Consider the following 18783-nt stretch of genomic DNA (forward strand, 5'->3'; position numbering starts at 1 on the left):
GAAATCAGCCAATACCTCAGAAAAAATTGTAGACCTCCACAAGTCTGGTTCATCCTTGGGAGCAATTTCCAAACTCCTGAAGGTACCACGTTCATCTGTACAAACAATAGTATGCTAGTATAAACACCATGGGACCACGCAGCCGTCATACCACTCAGGAAGGAGACGTGTTCTGTCTCCTAGAGATGAAAGTACTTTGGTGTGAAAAATGCCAATCAATCCCAGAACAACAGCAAAGGACCTTGTGAAGATGCTGGAGGAAACAGGTACAAAAGTATCTATATCCACAGTAAAACAAGACCTATTTCGACATAACCTGAAAGGCCGCTCTGCAAGGAAGAAACTACTTCTCCAAAACCGCCATAAAAAAGCCAGACTACGGTTTGCAACTGCAAATGGGGAGAAAGATCGTACTTTTTGGAGAAATGTCCTCTGGTCTGATGAAACAAAAATAGAACTGTTTGGCCATAATGACCATCGTTATGTTTGGAGGAAAAGGGGGGAGGCTTGTAACCCGAAGAACACCATCCCAACAGTGAAGCACGGGGGTAGCAGCATCATGTTGTAGGGGTGCTTTGCTGCAGGAGGGACTGGTGCACTTCACAAAGTAGATTGCATCATGAGGGAGGAAAAGTATGTGGATATATTGAAGCAACATCTCAAGACATCAGTCAGGAAGTTAAAGCTTGGTCGCAAATGGGTCTTCCAAATGGACAATGACCCCAAGCATACTTCCAAAGTTGTGGCAAAATGGCTTAAGGACAACAAGGTCAAGGTATTGGAATGGCCATCACAAAGCCCTGTGGGCAGAACTGAAAAAGAGTGTGCGAGCAAGGAGGCCTACAAACCTGACTCGGTTACACCAGCTCTGTCAGGAGGAATGGGCCAAAATTCACCCAACTTATTGTGGGAAGCGTGTGGAAGGATACTCAAAACGTTTGACCCAAGTTAAACAATTTAAAGGCAAATACTGATTGAGTGTTTGTAAACTTCTGACCCACTGGAAATGTGATGAAAGAAATAAAAGCTGAAATAAATAATTCTCTCTACTATTATTCTTACATTTCACATTAATAAAATTAAGTGGTGATCCTAACTGAACTAAGAGGGAATTTTTACTAGGATTAAATGTCAGGAATTGTGAAACAGTTTAAATGTATTTGGCTCAGGTGTATGTTAACTTCTTACTTCAACTGTGAGTGTGTGTGTGTGTGTGTATATACATACATACATACACACACACTCACAGTGTACCCACTGTTAGTTGCTGCTACTGTTCAATGGTCTGGTCTTGTGTGCTCTGCTGTTTGCTGCATTTCTTTCTGTGTGTTTTTGATGTTCTCTGCTGTCTGTTATTTCCCTCTCTCACGCTTCATGGTTTCTCTTAGGAGAAAGTACAGCTTCAGGTCAGTGAACTAATCCTTTCTGATCCCCCTGTCTTAACTTCTCGTCACCTTTCCTCTTTCCGATCAACCCCGTTATTCTTCAGTGTGCGCTGAGGTGATGTTTGTCAGCACAACCTACAACAAACCAAACCATTTGTGCTTATGAACACAAAGGCAAAATGACAGAGTGTGAAATACGTTTTGTCATTGTTTTCACTTGGTTTCCCTGTTTAAAAAAAAAATGTATTATTATTTAGTCAAGAGAGGTTAAGATCTTTTTTGATCCTATGAATGTCATGGTGTGAGCACACAGTGTCCTCCACTGGTTTACTCCCAGGGCTGTTTTTAGGCTTCAACCACCGCCAAATGTGTCTATCTGATGTGAGTGACCAGTTAGTACTCTGAATGAACCCAGGGAGGGCTTCTGGTTGTCCAAGTCAATAACCCTGTCATCACCTCCTTCTCTCCTCTGTCTCGCTGCAGGGAAGGGGACTGGTGGCTGGCTCGGTCTCTGACTACCGGAGAAAGCGGTTACATCCCCAGCAACTATGTGGCCCCCTCTGACTCCATTCAAGCAGAAGAGTACATCAACTTTTCTTTTCGTTATTTTATCTCGATCTTTCCTGTTTTTGTTGGGTTATAAAATGTAGACTTTTTTTATTTTCTTTTTTAAACAGCCGTGGGTTTAGAATGCTGTGATGGAGCTAGGGTTGCAAAATGCTGTTAACTTTCCCAATATTCCCAGTTTTTCCAGAAATTTTGGTTGGCAGATTCCTGTAATCATCAGGCAATGTGGACAAACCTGGGAATTTTGTTACTGGAATGTTGCAACCCTAGAAGAAGCAGCATGGCGTCCAGCTTTAATAACATTGGCCAAACTCTCTCTAAGATGTATGATTATGGAGAAACCCATCTGGATAGTAAAATACCCTGGTCTCAGATGTACTTCAGTGGTCCTCCATAAGGATATTAAAGGGACAGTTTCCCTCCAAAATCACAGTTTGTTAGGCATTTTCATTTCTCAAAAGTGGCCTTCTGATGGCATAACTCCATGTGCCAGGCCATCTGTTTTGTAGATTCACCTATATGCCACAATCAAAAATATGTTGGAAAAGATAAGCACTGTATAATTTCCCCCCCAAAATGATGTTCTTATAAAGCTGGATCGACACAATACCACTGGAACGTGGACTCGACGTTACGCTTTCTTTGAGGTCTGAATACGTGACCCAACTATGCTTTTGGAGTGCAATTTCACTTTGCTCAGTGGCAGGTTCTCACTGTTCTTTCTCACTCACTCTGGCCCACTTTCACAGGTGGTATTTTGGGAAAATAACTCGGCGCGACTCAGAGAGGCTCCTTTTGAGTTTACAGAACCGACGAGGCACCTTCCTGGTCCGAGAGAGCGAGACCACCAAGGGTGAGAAGAACCTCCCAGAGAGCGACAGACATTTTAGACGTGGAGTAGAAGCACTGTTAGGTTATTGTCAAATTCCTTGTTGAAGTTTCCTCTTTCTATTGTGAAGTAGTAAATTTGAACACGGAATGAACCCACCAAATGGTTGAAGAGGCACTTTGTCCCTCTCCCCCGAACAATGACAAAAATACAGTGAAACTGGCTTGTAGGTCCAGAGTTGAGTTTGAGGGTTCTGGGGTAATGAGGTCATGTGGTGTAGTTTATGCTGTGAACATGCAGTGTGCTGGTGTGTGTAGTGTGGAACACGAGATGCGTAACTGACTTGATTGGAGTATGACTACTACAGATGTCCAGGTGATCCATTCAAACTTGAAGTTAACTGATATTGACCCACACATTACTCCTTCCACACACACAGAAGCATAGAGAAGATGCAGACAATGTATCAAATTATTTTGTAATTCTATTTTTCTGCACAGGAGCCTACTGCCTGTCCGTGTTGGACTACGACAACACCAAAGGTCTCAACGTCAAACACTACAAGATACGCAAGCTAGACAGCGGTGGTTTCTACATCACCTCACGCACCCAGTTCAGCAGTCTGCAGCAGCTGGTCTACCACTATCATAGTGAGTAATCCGCTGGTCTATTACTATCATAGTGAGTAACCCGCTGGTCTATTACTATCATAGTGAGTAACCCGCTGGTCTATTACTATCATAGTGAGTTACCCGCTGGTCTATTACTATCATAGTGAGTAACCCGCTGGTCTATTACTATCATAGTGAGTAACCCGTTGGTCTATTACTATCATAGTGAGTAACCAGCTGGTCTATTACTATCATAGTGAGTTACCCGCTGGTATATTACTATCATAGTGAGTAACCAGCTGGTCTGTTACTATCATAGTGAGTAACCCGCTGGTCTATTACTATCATAGTGAGTAACCCGCTGGTCTATTACTATCATGGTGAGTAACCCGCTGGTCTATTACTATCATGGTGAGTAACCCGCTGGTCTGTTACTATCATAGTGAGTAATCCGCTGGTCTATTACTATCATAGTGAGTAATCCGCTGGTCTATTACTATCATAGTGAGTAACCAGCTGGTCTATTACTATCATAGTGAGTAACCTGCTGGTCTATTACTATCATAGTGAGTAACCTGCTGGTCTATTACTATCATAGTGAGTAATCCGCTGGTCTATTACTATCATGGTGAGTAACCCGCTGGTCTATTACTATCATGGTGAGTAACCCGCTGGTCTATTACTATCATGGTGAGTAACCCGCTGGTCTATTACTATCATGGTGAGTAACCCGCTGGTCTATTACTATCGTGGTGAGTAACCCGCTATTCTATTACTTTCGTGGTGAGTAACCCGCTGGTCTATTACTATCGTGGTGATTAACCCGCTGGTCTATTACTATCATAGTGAGTAACACGTTGGTCTATTACTATCATGGTGAGTAACACGTTGGTCTATTACTATCATGGTGAGTAACCCGCTATTCTATTACTTTCGTGGTGAGTAACCCGCTGGTCTATTACTATTATGGTGAGTAACCCGCTGGTCTATTACTATTATAGTGAGTAACCAGCTAGTCAATTACTATCATAGTGAGTAACCAGCTGGTCTATTACTATCATGGTGAGTAACCCGCTGGTCTATTACTATCATAGTGAGTAACCCGCAGGTCTATTACTATCATGGTGAGTAACCCGCTGGTCTATTACTATCATAGTGAGTAACCCGCTGGTCTATTACTATCATAGTGAGTAACCCGCTGGTCTATTACTATCATGGTGAGTAACCCGCTGGTCTATTACTATCATGGTGATTAACCCGCTGGTCTATTACTGTCGCTGTGAGTAGCCCGTTGGTCTATTACTATCATGGTGAGTAACCCGCTGGTCTATTACTATCATAGTGAGTAACCCGCTGGTCTATTACTATCATAGTGAGTAACCCGCTGGTCTATTACTATCATAGTGAGTAACCCGCTGGTCTATTACTATCATAGTGAGTAACCCGCTGGTCTATTACTATCATGGTGAGTAACCCGCTGGTCTATTACTATCATGGTGAGTAACCCGCTGGTCTATTACTATCATGGTGAGTAACCCGCTGGTCTATTACTATCATGGTGAGTAATCCGCTGGTCTATTACTATCATGGTGAGTAACCCGCTGGTCTATTACTATCATGGTGAGTAACCCGCTGGTCTATTACTATCATGGTGAGTAACCCGCTGGTCTATTACTATCATGGTGAGTAACCCGCTGGTCTATTACTATCATGGTGATTAACCCGCTGGTCTATTACTATCATGGTGAGTAACCCGCTGGTCTATTACTATCATGGTGAGTAACCCGCTGGTCTATTACTATCATGGTGAGTAACCCGCTGGTCTATTACTATCATGGTGAGTAACCCGCTGGTCTATTACTATCATGGTGAGTAACCCGCTGGTCTATTACTATCATGGTGAGTAACCCGCTGGTCTATTACTATCATGGTGAGTAACCCGCTGGTCTATTACTATCATGGTGAGTAACCCGCTGGTCTATTACTATCATGGTGAGTAACCCGCTGGTCCGTTAGTGTCGCGCTGAGGGACCCGCTGGTCCGTTAGTGTCGCGCTGAGGGACCCGCTGGTCCGTTAGTGTCGCGCTGAGGGACCCGCTGGTCCGTTAGTGTCGCGCTGAGGGACCCGCTGGTCCGTTAGTGTCGCGCTGAGGGACCCGCTGGTCCGTTAGTGTCGCGCTGAGGGACCCGCTGGTCCGTTAGTGTCGCGCTGAGGGACCCGCTGGTCCGTTAGTGTCGCGCTGAGGGACCCGCTGGTCCGTTAGTGTCGCGCTGAGGGACCCGCTGGTCCGTTAGTGTCGCGCTGAGGGACCCGCTGGTCCGTTAGTGTCGCGCTGAGGGACCCGCTGGTCCGTTAGTGTCGCGCTGAGGGACCCGCTGGTCCGTTAGTGTCGCGCTGAGGGACCCGCTGGTCCGTTAGTGTCGCGCTGAGGGACCCGCTGGTCCGTTAGTGTCGCGCTGAGGGACCCGCTGGTCCGTTAGTGTCGCGCTGAGGGACCCGCTGGTCCGTTAGTGTCGCGCTGAGGGACCCGCTGGTCCGTTAGTGTCGCGCTGAGGGACCCGCTGGTCCGTTAGTGTCGCGCTGAGGGACCCGCTGGTCCGTTAGTGTCGCGCTGAGGGACCCGCTGGTCCGTTAGTGTCGCGCTGAGGGACCCGCTGGTCCGTTAGTGTCGCGCTGAGGGACCCGCTGGTCCGTTAGTGTCGCGCTGAGGGACCCGCTGGTCCGTTAGTGTCGCGCTGAGGGACCCGCTGGTCCGTTAGTGTCGCGCTGAGGGACCCGCTGGTCCGTTAGTGTCGCGCTGAGGGACCCGCTGGTCCGTTAGTGTCGCGCTGAGGGACCCGCTGGTCCGTTAGTGTCGCGCTGAGGGACCCGCTGGTCCGTTAGTGTCGCGCTGAGGGACCCGCTGGTCCGTTAGTGTCGCGCTGAGTGATGCATTATACGCCCAATATTAGCACCTTATATGTTAATAGATGCTTACAAGCATGATTATTATACAGCAAGTAACACCAAACTTGAAGTGAATGTTTTGGTGTTTATTTGTTCATGTACTGTAATATGGTATAAAGTCAAGGGCCTGGTTTGGGCAATTCAGTCGTTCTGTTTCACAACCGTTTCCAACTAGTGTAAAGTGCAATGGCTATCTGTCTCCGGACTTGAAACCCATTGAAAACCTGTGGTTTGAATTGAAGGGGGCAGTCCATAAGTACAGACTAAGGATATCAAGGTTCTGGAAAGATTCTTTATGGAGGAATGGTCCAAGATCCCTCCCAATGTGTTCTCCAACCTCATAAAACGTTTTAGAAAAAGGCTCAGTTTTGTAATCCTTGCAAGGTGAGGTAGTGAGGTAAATATTTTTCTATGATCAATTGTATTAAAACATATAATTCCCAAGATTTTTTGCAAACAATATAGCTCAGTATTTGAATGATTTATTTTGTATTGTGATTTTTGCTCATTTTTATCAAGGCTGTCAATAATTTCCGACCCAACTGTATATATTAAATATATAATTTTTGTTACATGGTATGCAGTGTCTTTGTCAATAATACATCAAAGTGAAACCGAATACAGGCTACACAGACAGAATAACTCAATAAGAATATTGAACACGTCTTTATTTTCAACTTTTTACCCGTTTTTCTCCCCAATTTCATGGTATTTAATTAGTAGTTAGTCTTGCCCATCGCTGCAACTCCTATACGGACTCGGGAGAGGCAAAGGTCAAGAGTCATGCGTGCGCCAAAACACGAACCTGACAAGCTGCACTGCTTCTTGACACACTACTCGCTTAACCCGGAAGCCAGCCGCACCAATGTGTCGGAGGAAACACCGTACACCTGGTGACCGTGTCAGCGTGCACTGCACCCGGCCCGCCACAAGGAGTTGCTAGAGCGCGATGGGACAAGGACATCCCGGCCGGCCAAGCCCTCCCCTAACCCGGATGACGCTGGGCCAATTGTGCGCCGCCTCATGGGTCTAACGATCGCGGCCGGCTGCGACACAGCCTGGGATCGAACCTGGTTCTGTAGTGACGCATCTAGCACTGCGATGCAGTGCCTTAGACGGCTGCGCCACTCGGGAGGCCAAACACATTTCTGACACTTGTCAGATGTGCCAATCTCTCAGAAAACCCCAAAACAACTGTCTAGGTGGATAGTGTTAACAAGGGTGGACAGTTCCAGTTGTCTCGGCGGTGACCGTATGCCTCGCTCTGTCTTCCCGTACCGAACCACAGAGCATGCAGATGGACTGTGCCACTGTCTGACAGAGGTGTGTCCGGTGCTGAAGCCTCAGACCCAGGGCCTGGCCCGCGACGCCTGGGAGATATCCCGGGAGTCCCTCCACCTCGACCTCAAACTGGGACAGGGCTGCTTCGGAGAGGTCTGGATGGGTAAGACACACACACACAGTTTTTTGAAGTATAGATGAATAATAAATAGTCTTTTAACAGACACTTTTATTTCAACTTCATGTATTTCAACTATAACTTCATATAAGGACTGTGTATTTGGTTGTGTCAGAAACGTGGGTCTGTTCCATGGGCTGTCCTGTGTACTCCTTTAGCTTCGTTGGCTAGGTACTCTGGGTACTCTGACCCATGGCTACTGTGTTTCTACAGGGACATGGAATGGTACAACGCGGGTGGCCATCAAGACCCTGAAGACAGGTACCATGTCCCCAGAGGCCTTCCTCCAGGAAGCCCAGGTCATGAAGAAGCTGAGACACGAGAAACTGGTGCAGCTCTACGCCGTGGTGTCTGAGGAACCCATCTACATTGTCACCGAGTACATGAGCCAAGGTAACAGTAGAGCAAACATCATCATCATCATCATCGCTGACTACATGGCTGTGGTACAGCCTGGTCTTCATGTGTGTATGCGCACACACACACACACACACACACACACACACACACACACACACATTGTTCTTGTGTTCCCTTTCTCCTGCCTTCTCTCTCTCTCAGTATTCTGATAACACTGTCGCTCCCACAGGTAGCCTGTTGGACTTCCTGAAAGGTGACACGGGCAAGCTGCTACGTCTTCCCCAGTTAGTGGATATGGCATCTCAGGTGGGACAAACGCTACAATGTTCAATACCTTTTGGCATAATGGTCTTATTTCAGTTGATTCTAAGTTTTTCTCCTCTTTTGTTCATTTTTACTCAGAATTTTCTTTCTCTCTCTCTCTCCGTGTCTCTCTCTCTCTCCGTGTCTCTGTGTGTGTATAGATTGCAGCAGGGATGGCATATGTAGAGAGAATGAACTACGTCCACAGAGACCTCAGGGCTGCCAACATCCTGGTCGGGGACAACCTGGCATGTAAAGTGGCCGACTTCGGCTTGGCCCGCCTCATAGAGGACAACGAGTACACTGCTAGACAAGGTAAGGCTACAGTACCCTGCAAGACAGGGTAAGGCTTCAGTCAACGAGTACACTGACAGACACGGTAAGCCTTCAGTCAGGCTACAGTACCCTGCCAGACAGGGTAAGGCCTCAGTCAACGAGTACACTGACAGACAGGATAAGGCTTCAGTCAGGCTATAGTACGCTGCCAGACAGGGCAAGGCTTCAGTACGCTGCCAGACAGGGCAAGGCTTCAGTACGCTGCCAGACAGGGCAAGGCTTCAGTACGCTGCCAGACAGGGCAAGGCTTCAGTACGCTGCCAGACAGGGCAAGGCTTCAGTACGCTGCCAGACAGGGCAAGGCTTCAGTACGCTGCCAGACAGGGCAAGGCTTCAGTACGCTGCCAGACAGGGCAAGGCTTCAGTACGCTGCCAGACAGGGCAAGGCTTCAGTACGCTGCCAGACAGGGCAAGGCTTCAGTACGCTGCCAGACAGGGCAAGGCTTCAGTACGCTGCCAGACAGGGCAAGGCTTCAGTACGCTGCCAGACAGGGCAAGGCTTCAGTACGCTGCCAGACAGGGCAAGGCTTCAGTACGCTGCCAGACAGGGCAAGGCTTCAGTACGCTGCCAGACAGGGCAAGGCTTCAGTACGCTGCCAGACAGGGCAAGGCTTCAGTACGCTGCCAGACAGGGCAAGGCTTCAGTACGCTGCCAGACAGGGCAAGGCTTCAGTACGCTGCCAGACAGGGCAAGGCTTCAGTACGCTGCCAGACAGGGCAAGGCCTCAGTCAACGAGTACACTGACAGACAGGATAAGGCTTCAGTCAGGCTATAGTACGGTGCCAGACAGGGCAAGGCTTCAGTACGCTGCCAGACAGGGCAAGGCTTCAGTACGCTGCCAGACAGGGCAAGGCTTCAGTACGCTGCCAGACAGGGCAAGGCTTCAGTACGCTGCCAGACAGGGCAAGGCTTCAGTACGCTGCCAGAGAGGGCAAGGCTTCAGTACGCTGCCAGACAGGGCAAGGCTTCAGTACGCTGCCAGACAGGGCAAGGCTTCAGTACGCTGCCAGACAGGGCAAGGCTTCAGTCAAGGCCAAATCTGTAGTTGTGTGTCCTAAACTTGGTCTTGGAGGACCCCTGTTTATCCTGGTCTTGGAGGACCTCTGTTTATCCTGGTCTTGGAGGACCTCTGTTTATCCTGGTCTTGGAGGACCTCTGTTTATTCTGGTTTTCTTTCCAACTGGTCTCGGTGTGTAAAGTGGACAACTTTAGCCTGCCGCCCCCTCCTCATAGAAGATGAGGCTTCTGCTTAACCTGGTCTCTTGATTACTTGTGTTTATTGTTTTTAAAGTTGTTAAATGCAGACTTTGTGACTTCAGGGATTGTAATAAAGGGGCTAAATAACTTCAGGAAAATGTACTAATTCTGACTCTGTGAAAGGACCAATGTATATCACAACCAGGCCCACTGGAGACCAGCAAAATTAGAACAGCGAAAGTAACCGTCAAGTTTTCCATTTGTAGAGAGGCTCAACTCTAGCCTTGTTTTAGGAAAATAGTCTTGTATTGATGTATTCTAGTTAAAACAGTGACATTTTGGCTACCATGGTCTTTTATCAGAGTGTGTCATCGATCAGTGTCACGATCGTCAAAGGGAGAGAGAGAGGACCAAGGCGCAGCGTGTGCAAAATACATCTTCTCTTTATTGTGAAGATGAACACGAAACGAAACACTTATACAAACTATACAAAAACAACAAAACAACCGTGAAGCTACAAACGAAAGTGCACACACAAGCTACTTACGTTCAACATAGACAATTCCCCACAAACAACTAAAGCCTATGGTTGCCTTAAATATGGCTCCCAATCAGAGACAACAATCACCAGCTGTCTCTAATTGAGACCCAATTTAGGCAACCATAGACTTTCCTAGATACCTACACTCAACCATAGACACAGCTAGACTTCTATACTAAACATAAACCCAACTACTCTAATAAACCCCCTAAACTTTACAACCAACCTAGACACTACAAAAAACACATACATTCCCCATGTCACACCCTGACCTAACTAAAATAATTAAGAAAACAAAGAATATTAAGGCCAGGGCGTGACAATCAGGTTTTTGTTTCCCCAGGTGCCAAGTTCCCCATTAAGTGGACGGCACCAGAGGCTGCACTCTACGGACGCTTCACCATCAAGTCAGATGTCTGGTCATTCGGGGTCCTGCTCACTGAACTGGCCACTAAAGGCAGAGTCCCATATCCAGGTACCAGTGATTTTTCTCCATGAAACATTAAGACAAGTAGTACACACTCTGCTCACAATAGGTATAAAACACCAACGTGTTGACACACAATGCTTCTGCAGGTTTACATATACGGTATACTTTGATTACATATACGGTATACTTTGATTACATATACCGTATACTTTGATTACATATACGGTATACTTTGATTACATATACAGTATACTTTGATTACATATACGGTATACTTTGACTAAATAGTCTTCCAAGATGCATACAATTGCACTTAGAAGGAAGTGAAGGGTTGGTCTTTTTTCTGTGTGTTTATTAAAAGTTGAACAGGTTTTATAGAAAAACACTGTCGAATGTGTTTCTCTCTCTTCTCTCCCTCTTTTATTTATTTATCTATCCCCTCCATACACTGTCTTCAGGCATGGTGAACCGGGAAGTGTTGGATCAGGTGGAGCGTGGCTACCGGATGCCCTGCCCTGCTGAGTGCCCAGCCTCCATGCACGAGCTCATGCTCACCTGCTGGAGGAAGGACGCAGAGGAGCGCCCCACCTTCGAGTACCTCCAGGGCTTCCTGGAAGACTACTTCACCTCCACCGAGCCCCAGTACCAGCCTGGGGAGAACCTATAAGGCTCAGGGACATCAACACCCCCCCCCCCTCCCCTCCCCGGGCCTCATGGATGGACTTGCCCACCCCCCTGCCCAATGCCCACCCCTGCCCAATGCCCACCCATGTCACTGCCCACCCCTCACTGCACGCTGATCACGGGTCAGGTTAGTGTTATTTCCCCACTGTAATGGACTATGGTTAAGGATGGTTTAGGAGTGGGAAGAAAAGGGGAGCTGATCCTAGACCTGTTGTTATGAGTGACTTCTAACCTGAAGCTACAGAGACCGGTTTTGTGGGGACTGTCATAGTGGTTGAGGGTTGGACTGATGCGAAAGGTGCTGATCCTAGATCTGTGGAGGAAAGATGGTAAGTGTCCTAAGGTGGAGTAGGGTACAGTTGCCCCTGGATGCTGATCTTTGGTCAATTTAGCATTTTCTCCACTAATGGTTAAGATCAGGGGAGGGGAAGCTGATCCTAGATCTGTAGCTAGGAAAAACTTCAACCCGAAGTGCCCTAAGGAAGGACGGAGGATAGTGAGACGGAACATGGCCACTGTTTTGACCCTCCCTCTCTGTCCTCGTCCCCTTCTCATCAAAGGCTTTGCCCGGAATCCGTTCAAACTTTTCCCAAAGTGTGCACTTGTGCACTACCTGTCAAGCATTGGATTATTGTAAGCATTGGCTAAACTAGAGGAAGTCTCCCTCATTGTTGAAATCCGCCCTCATTGTTGAAATCCACAAGGGGGAGTGTGCAAGTGCACACTTTCAAGTTTGGAGAAATTAGAAGCAGCTATAGCATCTGACCTCTCCACCTCCTCTCCTCTTGCAGAGTGCTGCCAACGTGGCACCGGTGCCGAAGGAACGTCCGTCTGTTTTCCCTCCACCTCCTCTCCTCTTGCAGAGCGCTGCCAACGTGGCACCGGTGCCGAAGGAACGTCCGTCTGTTTTCCCTCCACCTCCTCTCCTCTTGCAGAGCGCTGCCAACGTGGCACCGGTGCCGAAGGAACGTCCGTCTGTTTTCCCTCCACCTCCTCTCCTCTTGCAGAGTGCTGCCAACGTGGCACCGGAGCCGTAGGAACGTCCGTCTGTTTTCCCTCCACCTCCTCTCCTCTTGCAGAGTGCTGCCAACGTGGCACCGGTGCCGAAGGAACGTCCGTCTGTTTTCCCTCCACCTCCTCTCCTCTTGCAGAGTGCTGCCAACGTGGCACTGGAGCCGTAGGAACGTCCGTCTGTTTTCCCTCCACCTCCTCTCCTCTTGCAGAGTGCTGCCAACGTGGCACCGGTGCCGAAGGAACGTCCGTCTGTTTTCCCTCTCTCTTGTGCATACCAAATGGCTCCCTATTCCCTACATACATGTAGTGCACTACTTTTGACCAGAGCCCTATGGGAATAGGGTCAAAAATAGGACACTAGGGCTCAGGTCAAAAAGTTGTACACTATGTAGGGAATAGGGAGCCATTAGGGATGTAACTTCTGTGGGTCTGTCTGTCTCCCTTTCTTTGCCTATTTCCTCCTCTCTCCAGTATTCTCAAGTGCTGCTTCCTCCAGGTCTCCAACTCTCAGATTGAATTTTTTGAAAGTTTTTATTTGTTTTGTCTAAAGATGCTGCTTCTTTCTTTCTTCCTCTGTCAATAAAACTGAAATGTTGTAAAGCTCCCAGACAGTTTCACATGAAATGTATCGGATGACAGCATTGTATACTCATAGAAGTGATGTCAAGCATACTGGGTGCTAATAGACTCCCTGTTAGTACAATTGCACCTGGGTCATGTTCACGACTTTAAAAACATTTTGCAACAGAAAATGAAAATGTAGGGTTTGTTATTAGATAAGCCCACTTTGTCCATGCCTTTTTCCGTCCGTTTAATTCCGTTGGGCGCCTATTGAACACAGCCCTGTTTTTGTTGTTGTTGTGTGCAATCACCCTGAGATTATTGTGACTCAGTTGTACAATCATTAGAAAGGTTTATTGAGGACCCCAAAACTTTCATTCTTAAATGCATTCCTTTTAATGTGGTTTGTGAAAGAAGCAGGGTACTGAGAGCCAGTCAAATATGAAGGATTGCAAACGTGCACAATGAGTTAAATGCTGTGTGAATTCCTGTGTGTGGGTCAATTCAATCCTCTTTGCTAATCAAATCTGGCACTAGAAGCTATGCATCTTTAAATAATAACCCCTTTCATCCCTTATTGGGATTTAGGTGGCTTTTTTTATCCCCCAATGATCAGTAATTATGTAATGAACTACGACTAAATATTTTTTGCTAATTAAGTAATATATTTAATGATTAGAAAGCCCCTTGGACTTGTGAAATCCCTTGTAAATCGTAACATTGCCACAATCCTTCACAGGCAGATAGACGGGTGGGGAAATATACACCATTTTTACACTATTGTGCTCACCCAAACTGTACTGTCCCGAACCATACCATTATGGTGGATGTGAAACCAGGCCAGTACAGTGCGGCTAAGCTCAGTAGTGTGAAATGGGTTTGAGTGATTTGGTGTTCTGAACTGACAATGAGAGGGACCTGCAGGGGGCGGTGCTGTCATTTTTGGTTCTAGTGCAAATATCACTGATCTAACACGGTAAGATTAGTGAAAGCAATGGAGTGGAAACCATGTCTTCACCAATCCACTCACTTACAGATCAGTGATTACCTCAAGTAAGGGAGGAAGGTAGGAAGGATGCATTTTATAGATATGCCTAGGACTATTTCAATGGATCTGGAGGACATTAGGTGTATGTATGTATGATGTATATACAGTCAATGCTGCCATCTAACCTCAGCCAGTAGAATGCATGTATTAGTGATATATTGTAACTAATACATCTCCCAGCAACACAACATTAAGGGCTAGTTTCCCAGACCTAGATTAAAGCTGGAATCCAGTTGAAACTGCCTCAGCCGTTTGTGGTTTTACAACAAAGAAGTCATTCTCCCCCCCCCCTTGGACATCATTGCACATGTGATAGAACAGCAGCATATGCACGTTTTGTATGTTTTTTTCCACCACAGCCACTGTTATTGGTTTTGTTTTGTTGACGAAGCGGAGCGATGCTCCTCAGCTCTGCATCTCAACGAAACAAAAACCAGAACAACGGCTGGGGGGGGCAGGCAGATGGCGCTGTTTCCCCTACAGCAAATTCCACCTTTAAGCCTAGTCCTGGACCAAAGGGCATGCTTTAAAAAAAAGTGTTTCTTAGTGAGAAACTAGTCTTAATCTGAGGGCTGGTTTCCCCAGACAAAGTGAGTTGGATATCAGATCAATCCTGTCTCTGAATTTTCTCCCTCTTGAAACTGTAGTACCAGTTCATTTCTTCCTTGCTATGCCTTGTGTTTCCACAAGGTGAAACATCTGGGCTGCAGAGAGTAGCTTTATGTGTTTTTGCTTGAATCCCTTACCTTGGGTTTTCACGAGGTGAAACGCATATGGGTTGCAGAGAGTAGCTTTCGGTGGTTTCCAACGTGTACATTTTGATCAACCTTGATTTAACTGGAATGTAGCGTGATCTGAGAGTGACAAATACATTTCCTGGGAGATGCTGCAGAGTGTTACGTAGGCAGCTCAAAGGAGAAAGACTCCTTTCTCAAATGAGAAAGACATGGGAACTTAAAACTAGGTTTGTACAATTCCAGTAACTTTCCCTAAATTCCCAGTTTTTCCAGAAATCCTAGTCGGAGGATTACGGATTGTCTGCTTACTCCCTCTGAATTTTGGGAATATTTCCGGAATTTTGCAATCCTTAACCTCTACTGCTAAAGACAACCAAAAGACCTCGAAAGAAGAAACCGAATTGGTCCACACTTGGTCTTATGTGAAATGGCTACTGATTGCATTGTTCACTTCAGCTGATTGCACTGGCCCTGAAAGCCTACTGCATTTTGTGCCAATGAAAGCCATATATATATATTTGTACTGCTGTCCATGTACATAATGTACTTTTGTTACGCCTGAACTCACTGTAGTTCAATGGGCATACAATCAGCCTGATGTACTAGTCTATAACTACCAGTGGTACAGACTATGTTAACGGTTCATTGGCATTAATGGTTCGGCCTACGATTTTTCAACTGACTATCTTCCATCCCGACACAGTATGCCTCCAAGTCGACAACCTGTATAGCGAGGATTTTAATCATTTGAACTCTAGCTAATTCTAGAGCTATTTAGCATGCTGTTGTATTTAGTCAAATAAGGATGCTCTTGATCATTGGCTAGTCTGTATTTGTACTGTACCTTGAGACTGCGTGTTTACTTTTGGATTAGGGACGGGGAGGTGACTCTGGGGGAGAATAATCTTCAAAATGTTTGTGCCATCAACTGATACTGTTCTTTTGAATTGATTCGACAATGTCAGATGGTCTTTTTCAATCGCAGTTGTCACATACTGTATATATAACCCCCAGTAGGATGCATTTTGTATCGTCCCTTTTTCAAGAAGCCAATCTGCATAGTGCATTCATTGCTGTTTTGTTTGTGTAGGAGTAGTTTGGTCCCCGGGTAGAAGCAGTAGGACCATTTTGAAGCTATGATGAGCTGCCTACTTGATCATGCATTAGATTTCTCTGGTCTAGATGGGTCATATGAGTGCACTGAGGTGAGAACATGGCCCTGGTTTAAATACTTCAGAAATTAATATCTCCTTCTTACCTCCTTTTGAAGGAATCACAGATCAGAATTGGTGGGGTTGTTGAAATCTTGCTTACACCTATCCAGTCTGACCAATGCTTAACTGGAGGAAACAAGGAAGGATGTATTTCTACAGAATTTGAACAGGGCCCTAGCCCCTACTCCATAGCAGTGGTGGAAAAAGTACCCAAAAGTAAAGAGTATAAGTAAATATACCTTAATGGAAAATGGCTCAAGTGAAAGTCTAAAAGTATTTGGTTTTAAATATACCTAAGTATCAAAAGTAAATGTAATTGCTCAAATATACTTAAGTATCAAAAGTAAAAGTACAAATTATTCCAAATTCCTTATAGTAAGCAAACCAGACGGCACAACATATTTTATTTATTTACAGATAGCCAGGGGCACACTCCAACACTCAGACATCATTTACAAACAAAGCATTTGGTTAGTGATTCTACCAGATCAGAGGCAGTAGAGATGACCAGGGATGTTCTCTTGATAAGTGTGTGAATTGGACCATTTTCCTGTCCTGCTAAGCATTCAAAATCTAACGAGTACTTTTGGGTGTCAAGGAAAATGTATGGAGTAAAGATTACATTATTTTCTTTAGGAATATAGTGAAGTAAAAGTCAGTTATCAAATATAAACTAGTATAGTACAGATACCCCCCCCCACACCACTCTTCCACCACTCTTCCATAGGTACTCCTGTAGATCTAAAAGAATCGGATAAGTTTTACAATATGGCAATTGCTTCACCATGTGGTCGGAATTTTCGCCATATTGTTTATAGTTATACGGATCTTATCACTTCAGATCTGCATAAAGCGTAATTCAGTGTAAAGACACAGAGACGTGACAGTCCGGCGTCCATTGCTTTGTGGCTCTGAGACCAGCTTTGTGGCTCTGAGACCAGCGTCAGCGGGGGACGCACTGCCCGGACCACCCCAAGTCCTCTATTCATTTGAATGTGTTGACAGTTGGAGAAATAGCTTGAGCCGCGCTGAGAATTTGAAGAAGTATGAAAGCCAACAGTCCAATATTCTAGAACACTGCTGTGTGTACAAGCAGACGTTTTGGACTCTGAAAGGCCTAGGGGTTGTGTAGGGCATCACTGGTATGTTGATGCCCTTCACCCACCAGGAATAAGAGTACAGAAGAGTTAATTGAGTATTCAGGCGAACTGCTGTAGACTTTAGATTACAGTAAAAGTTATTGAAGACCTTACACAAACAAGATGACTTGTGACATAGCAATAAGAAAGCAGTGCTGTCCATTGTTTGCTTTGAAATCAAGAACTTCCTCGATGAGAAACAGTGTTCAACAATCTTGATCAATATGATGACATGTATGCTGAAAAATGGGTCCCAGTATCTAATAATAGAAGTACGAAATGTGTGGTAGTGATGTAGGTGTAAATATTTCTAAAATTAATGACTGACGATCCTGTTATTTGATTGTTTATTTTCCCTAAATCTGCCATTTTCTTTCACCTAACATGATGCAATGACACAGACGAACTGGCCATCTAACATTTCGGGGCAAATGCCAGATGGGCCAGTCAATTTTTTGGCCCAGTGGGCCTATCTAACTTTGGTTTATTGCGCAAAATGATAATCTGGCCAATAATGGGGGCCTCGAGGAACAAAATGGGCCAGTATGGGGGCCTCAATGAAAAAAAAAAAAAAAAAGTAGAAATGCCTGGGCTGATTTGTGGCCCCTTGATACTGTAAATGGGGTACATGACTTATTTTGGGGGGTTGAATAATCTCTGTAGCTTTTTGTACTTTGAACGAGGGGTAGATAAACATCAAAACATGGCAAAATTCTGCATAGGCTTCTTTGTACTTTCAATTGAATATTTGAACCTGTCGGTACATTGACAAGGACAACTTGAGGCCATTGTACTGCAGGTAAAGCATTGAAATGTATTCTAATATATATTGAAATATGGACCACAACGCTTCTTTCAAATCTGTTGGATGAAATAGAGGACAAATTTTTCTAATAATTTCAAGCCAAGGACTATATTCTTGATTCCCTGTCCAACATGTTTTATTAACCTATGCAGTTTCTGGTTTACCATTCCTAAAACTTTATTCATTTGAAATGGACAATATCAGAAGATTGAGGATTTTGTAAACAATATTATTTTCTCTTTTTTTGTGCGTATCAGGATTGGATTGAAATGGGTATTGTGCCACTTTATGTTATCTTTAAATGTACAATAAATTATATTTCAAGAGCGTTTTCTTACAATGTTTTCATATCTCAGTGTTTGTGTCCTTTTAATGGACTTCATTGCATTTCTGTGAAAGTGCCAGTTTTAAACCAGCTGGCTAAGTCTTGGTATGTGTATGTTGAATGCACTGACTAAGTTGCTCTGGATAAATGATTATTTATTATAATTTAAAATGTAAGATATTCTGATTGTTGTATTATCCTACGAGAGTGATATCATGGGATGATTTATCCTATATTGTTGACACTTTAAATTTCCCCTCCATGCATATCGCCTGTTTTGATAATGAGTC

General features: G+C 45.3%; 1 protein-coding gene across 2 annotated transcripts in view; it reads left to right on the forward strand.

Moving 5' to 3' along the window:
• The window catches only part of LOC129815722 (proto-oncogene tyrosine-protein kinase Src-like), a 37111-nt gene extending 18614 nt beyond the window's left edge, over positions 1 to 18497 (forward strand). Inside the window, exons 4-13 of one of the 2 annotated variants that reach the window (XM_055869789.1) lie at positions 1389 to 1406; positions 1869 to 1967; positions 2702 to 2805; positions 3282 to 3431; positions 7628 to 7783; positions 8012 to 8191; positions 8388 to 8464; positions 8623 to 8776; positions 10880 to 11011; positions 11425 to 18497. In XM_055869789.1, the coding sequence (XP_055725764.1) occupies positions 1389 to 1406; positions 1869 to 1967; positions 2702 to 2805; positions 3282 to 3431; positions 7628 to 7783; positions 8012 to 8191; positions 8388 to 8464; positions 8623 to 8776; positions 10880 to 11011; positions 11425 to 11633 (1279 nt within the window). In that variant the 3' untranslated portion in view covers positions 11634 to 18497. The remainder of the gene's footprint in view (positions 1 to 1388; positions 1407 to 1868; positions 1968 to 2701; positions 2806 to 3281; positions 3432 to 7627; positions 7784 to 8011; positions 8192 to 8387; positions 8465 to 8622; positions 8777 to 10879; positions 11012 to 11424) is intronic. The other variant, XM_055869790.1, reaches the window with a different exon arrangement.
• Positions 18498 to 18783: the final 286 nt, after the last annotated feature.

This window comes from Salvelinus fontinalis, chromosome 18 (genome assembly GCF_029448725.1).
Source record: "Salvelinus fontinalis isolate EN_2023a chromosome 18, ASM2944872v1, whole genome shotgun sequence".
NCBI lineage: Eukaryota > Metazoa > Chordata > Actinopteri > Salmoniformes > Salmonidae > Salvelinus > Salvelinus fontinalis.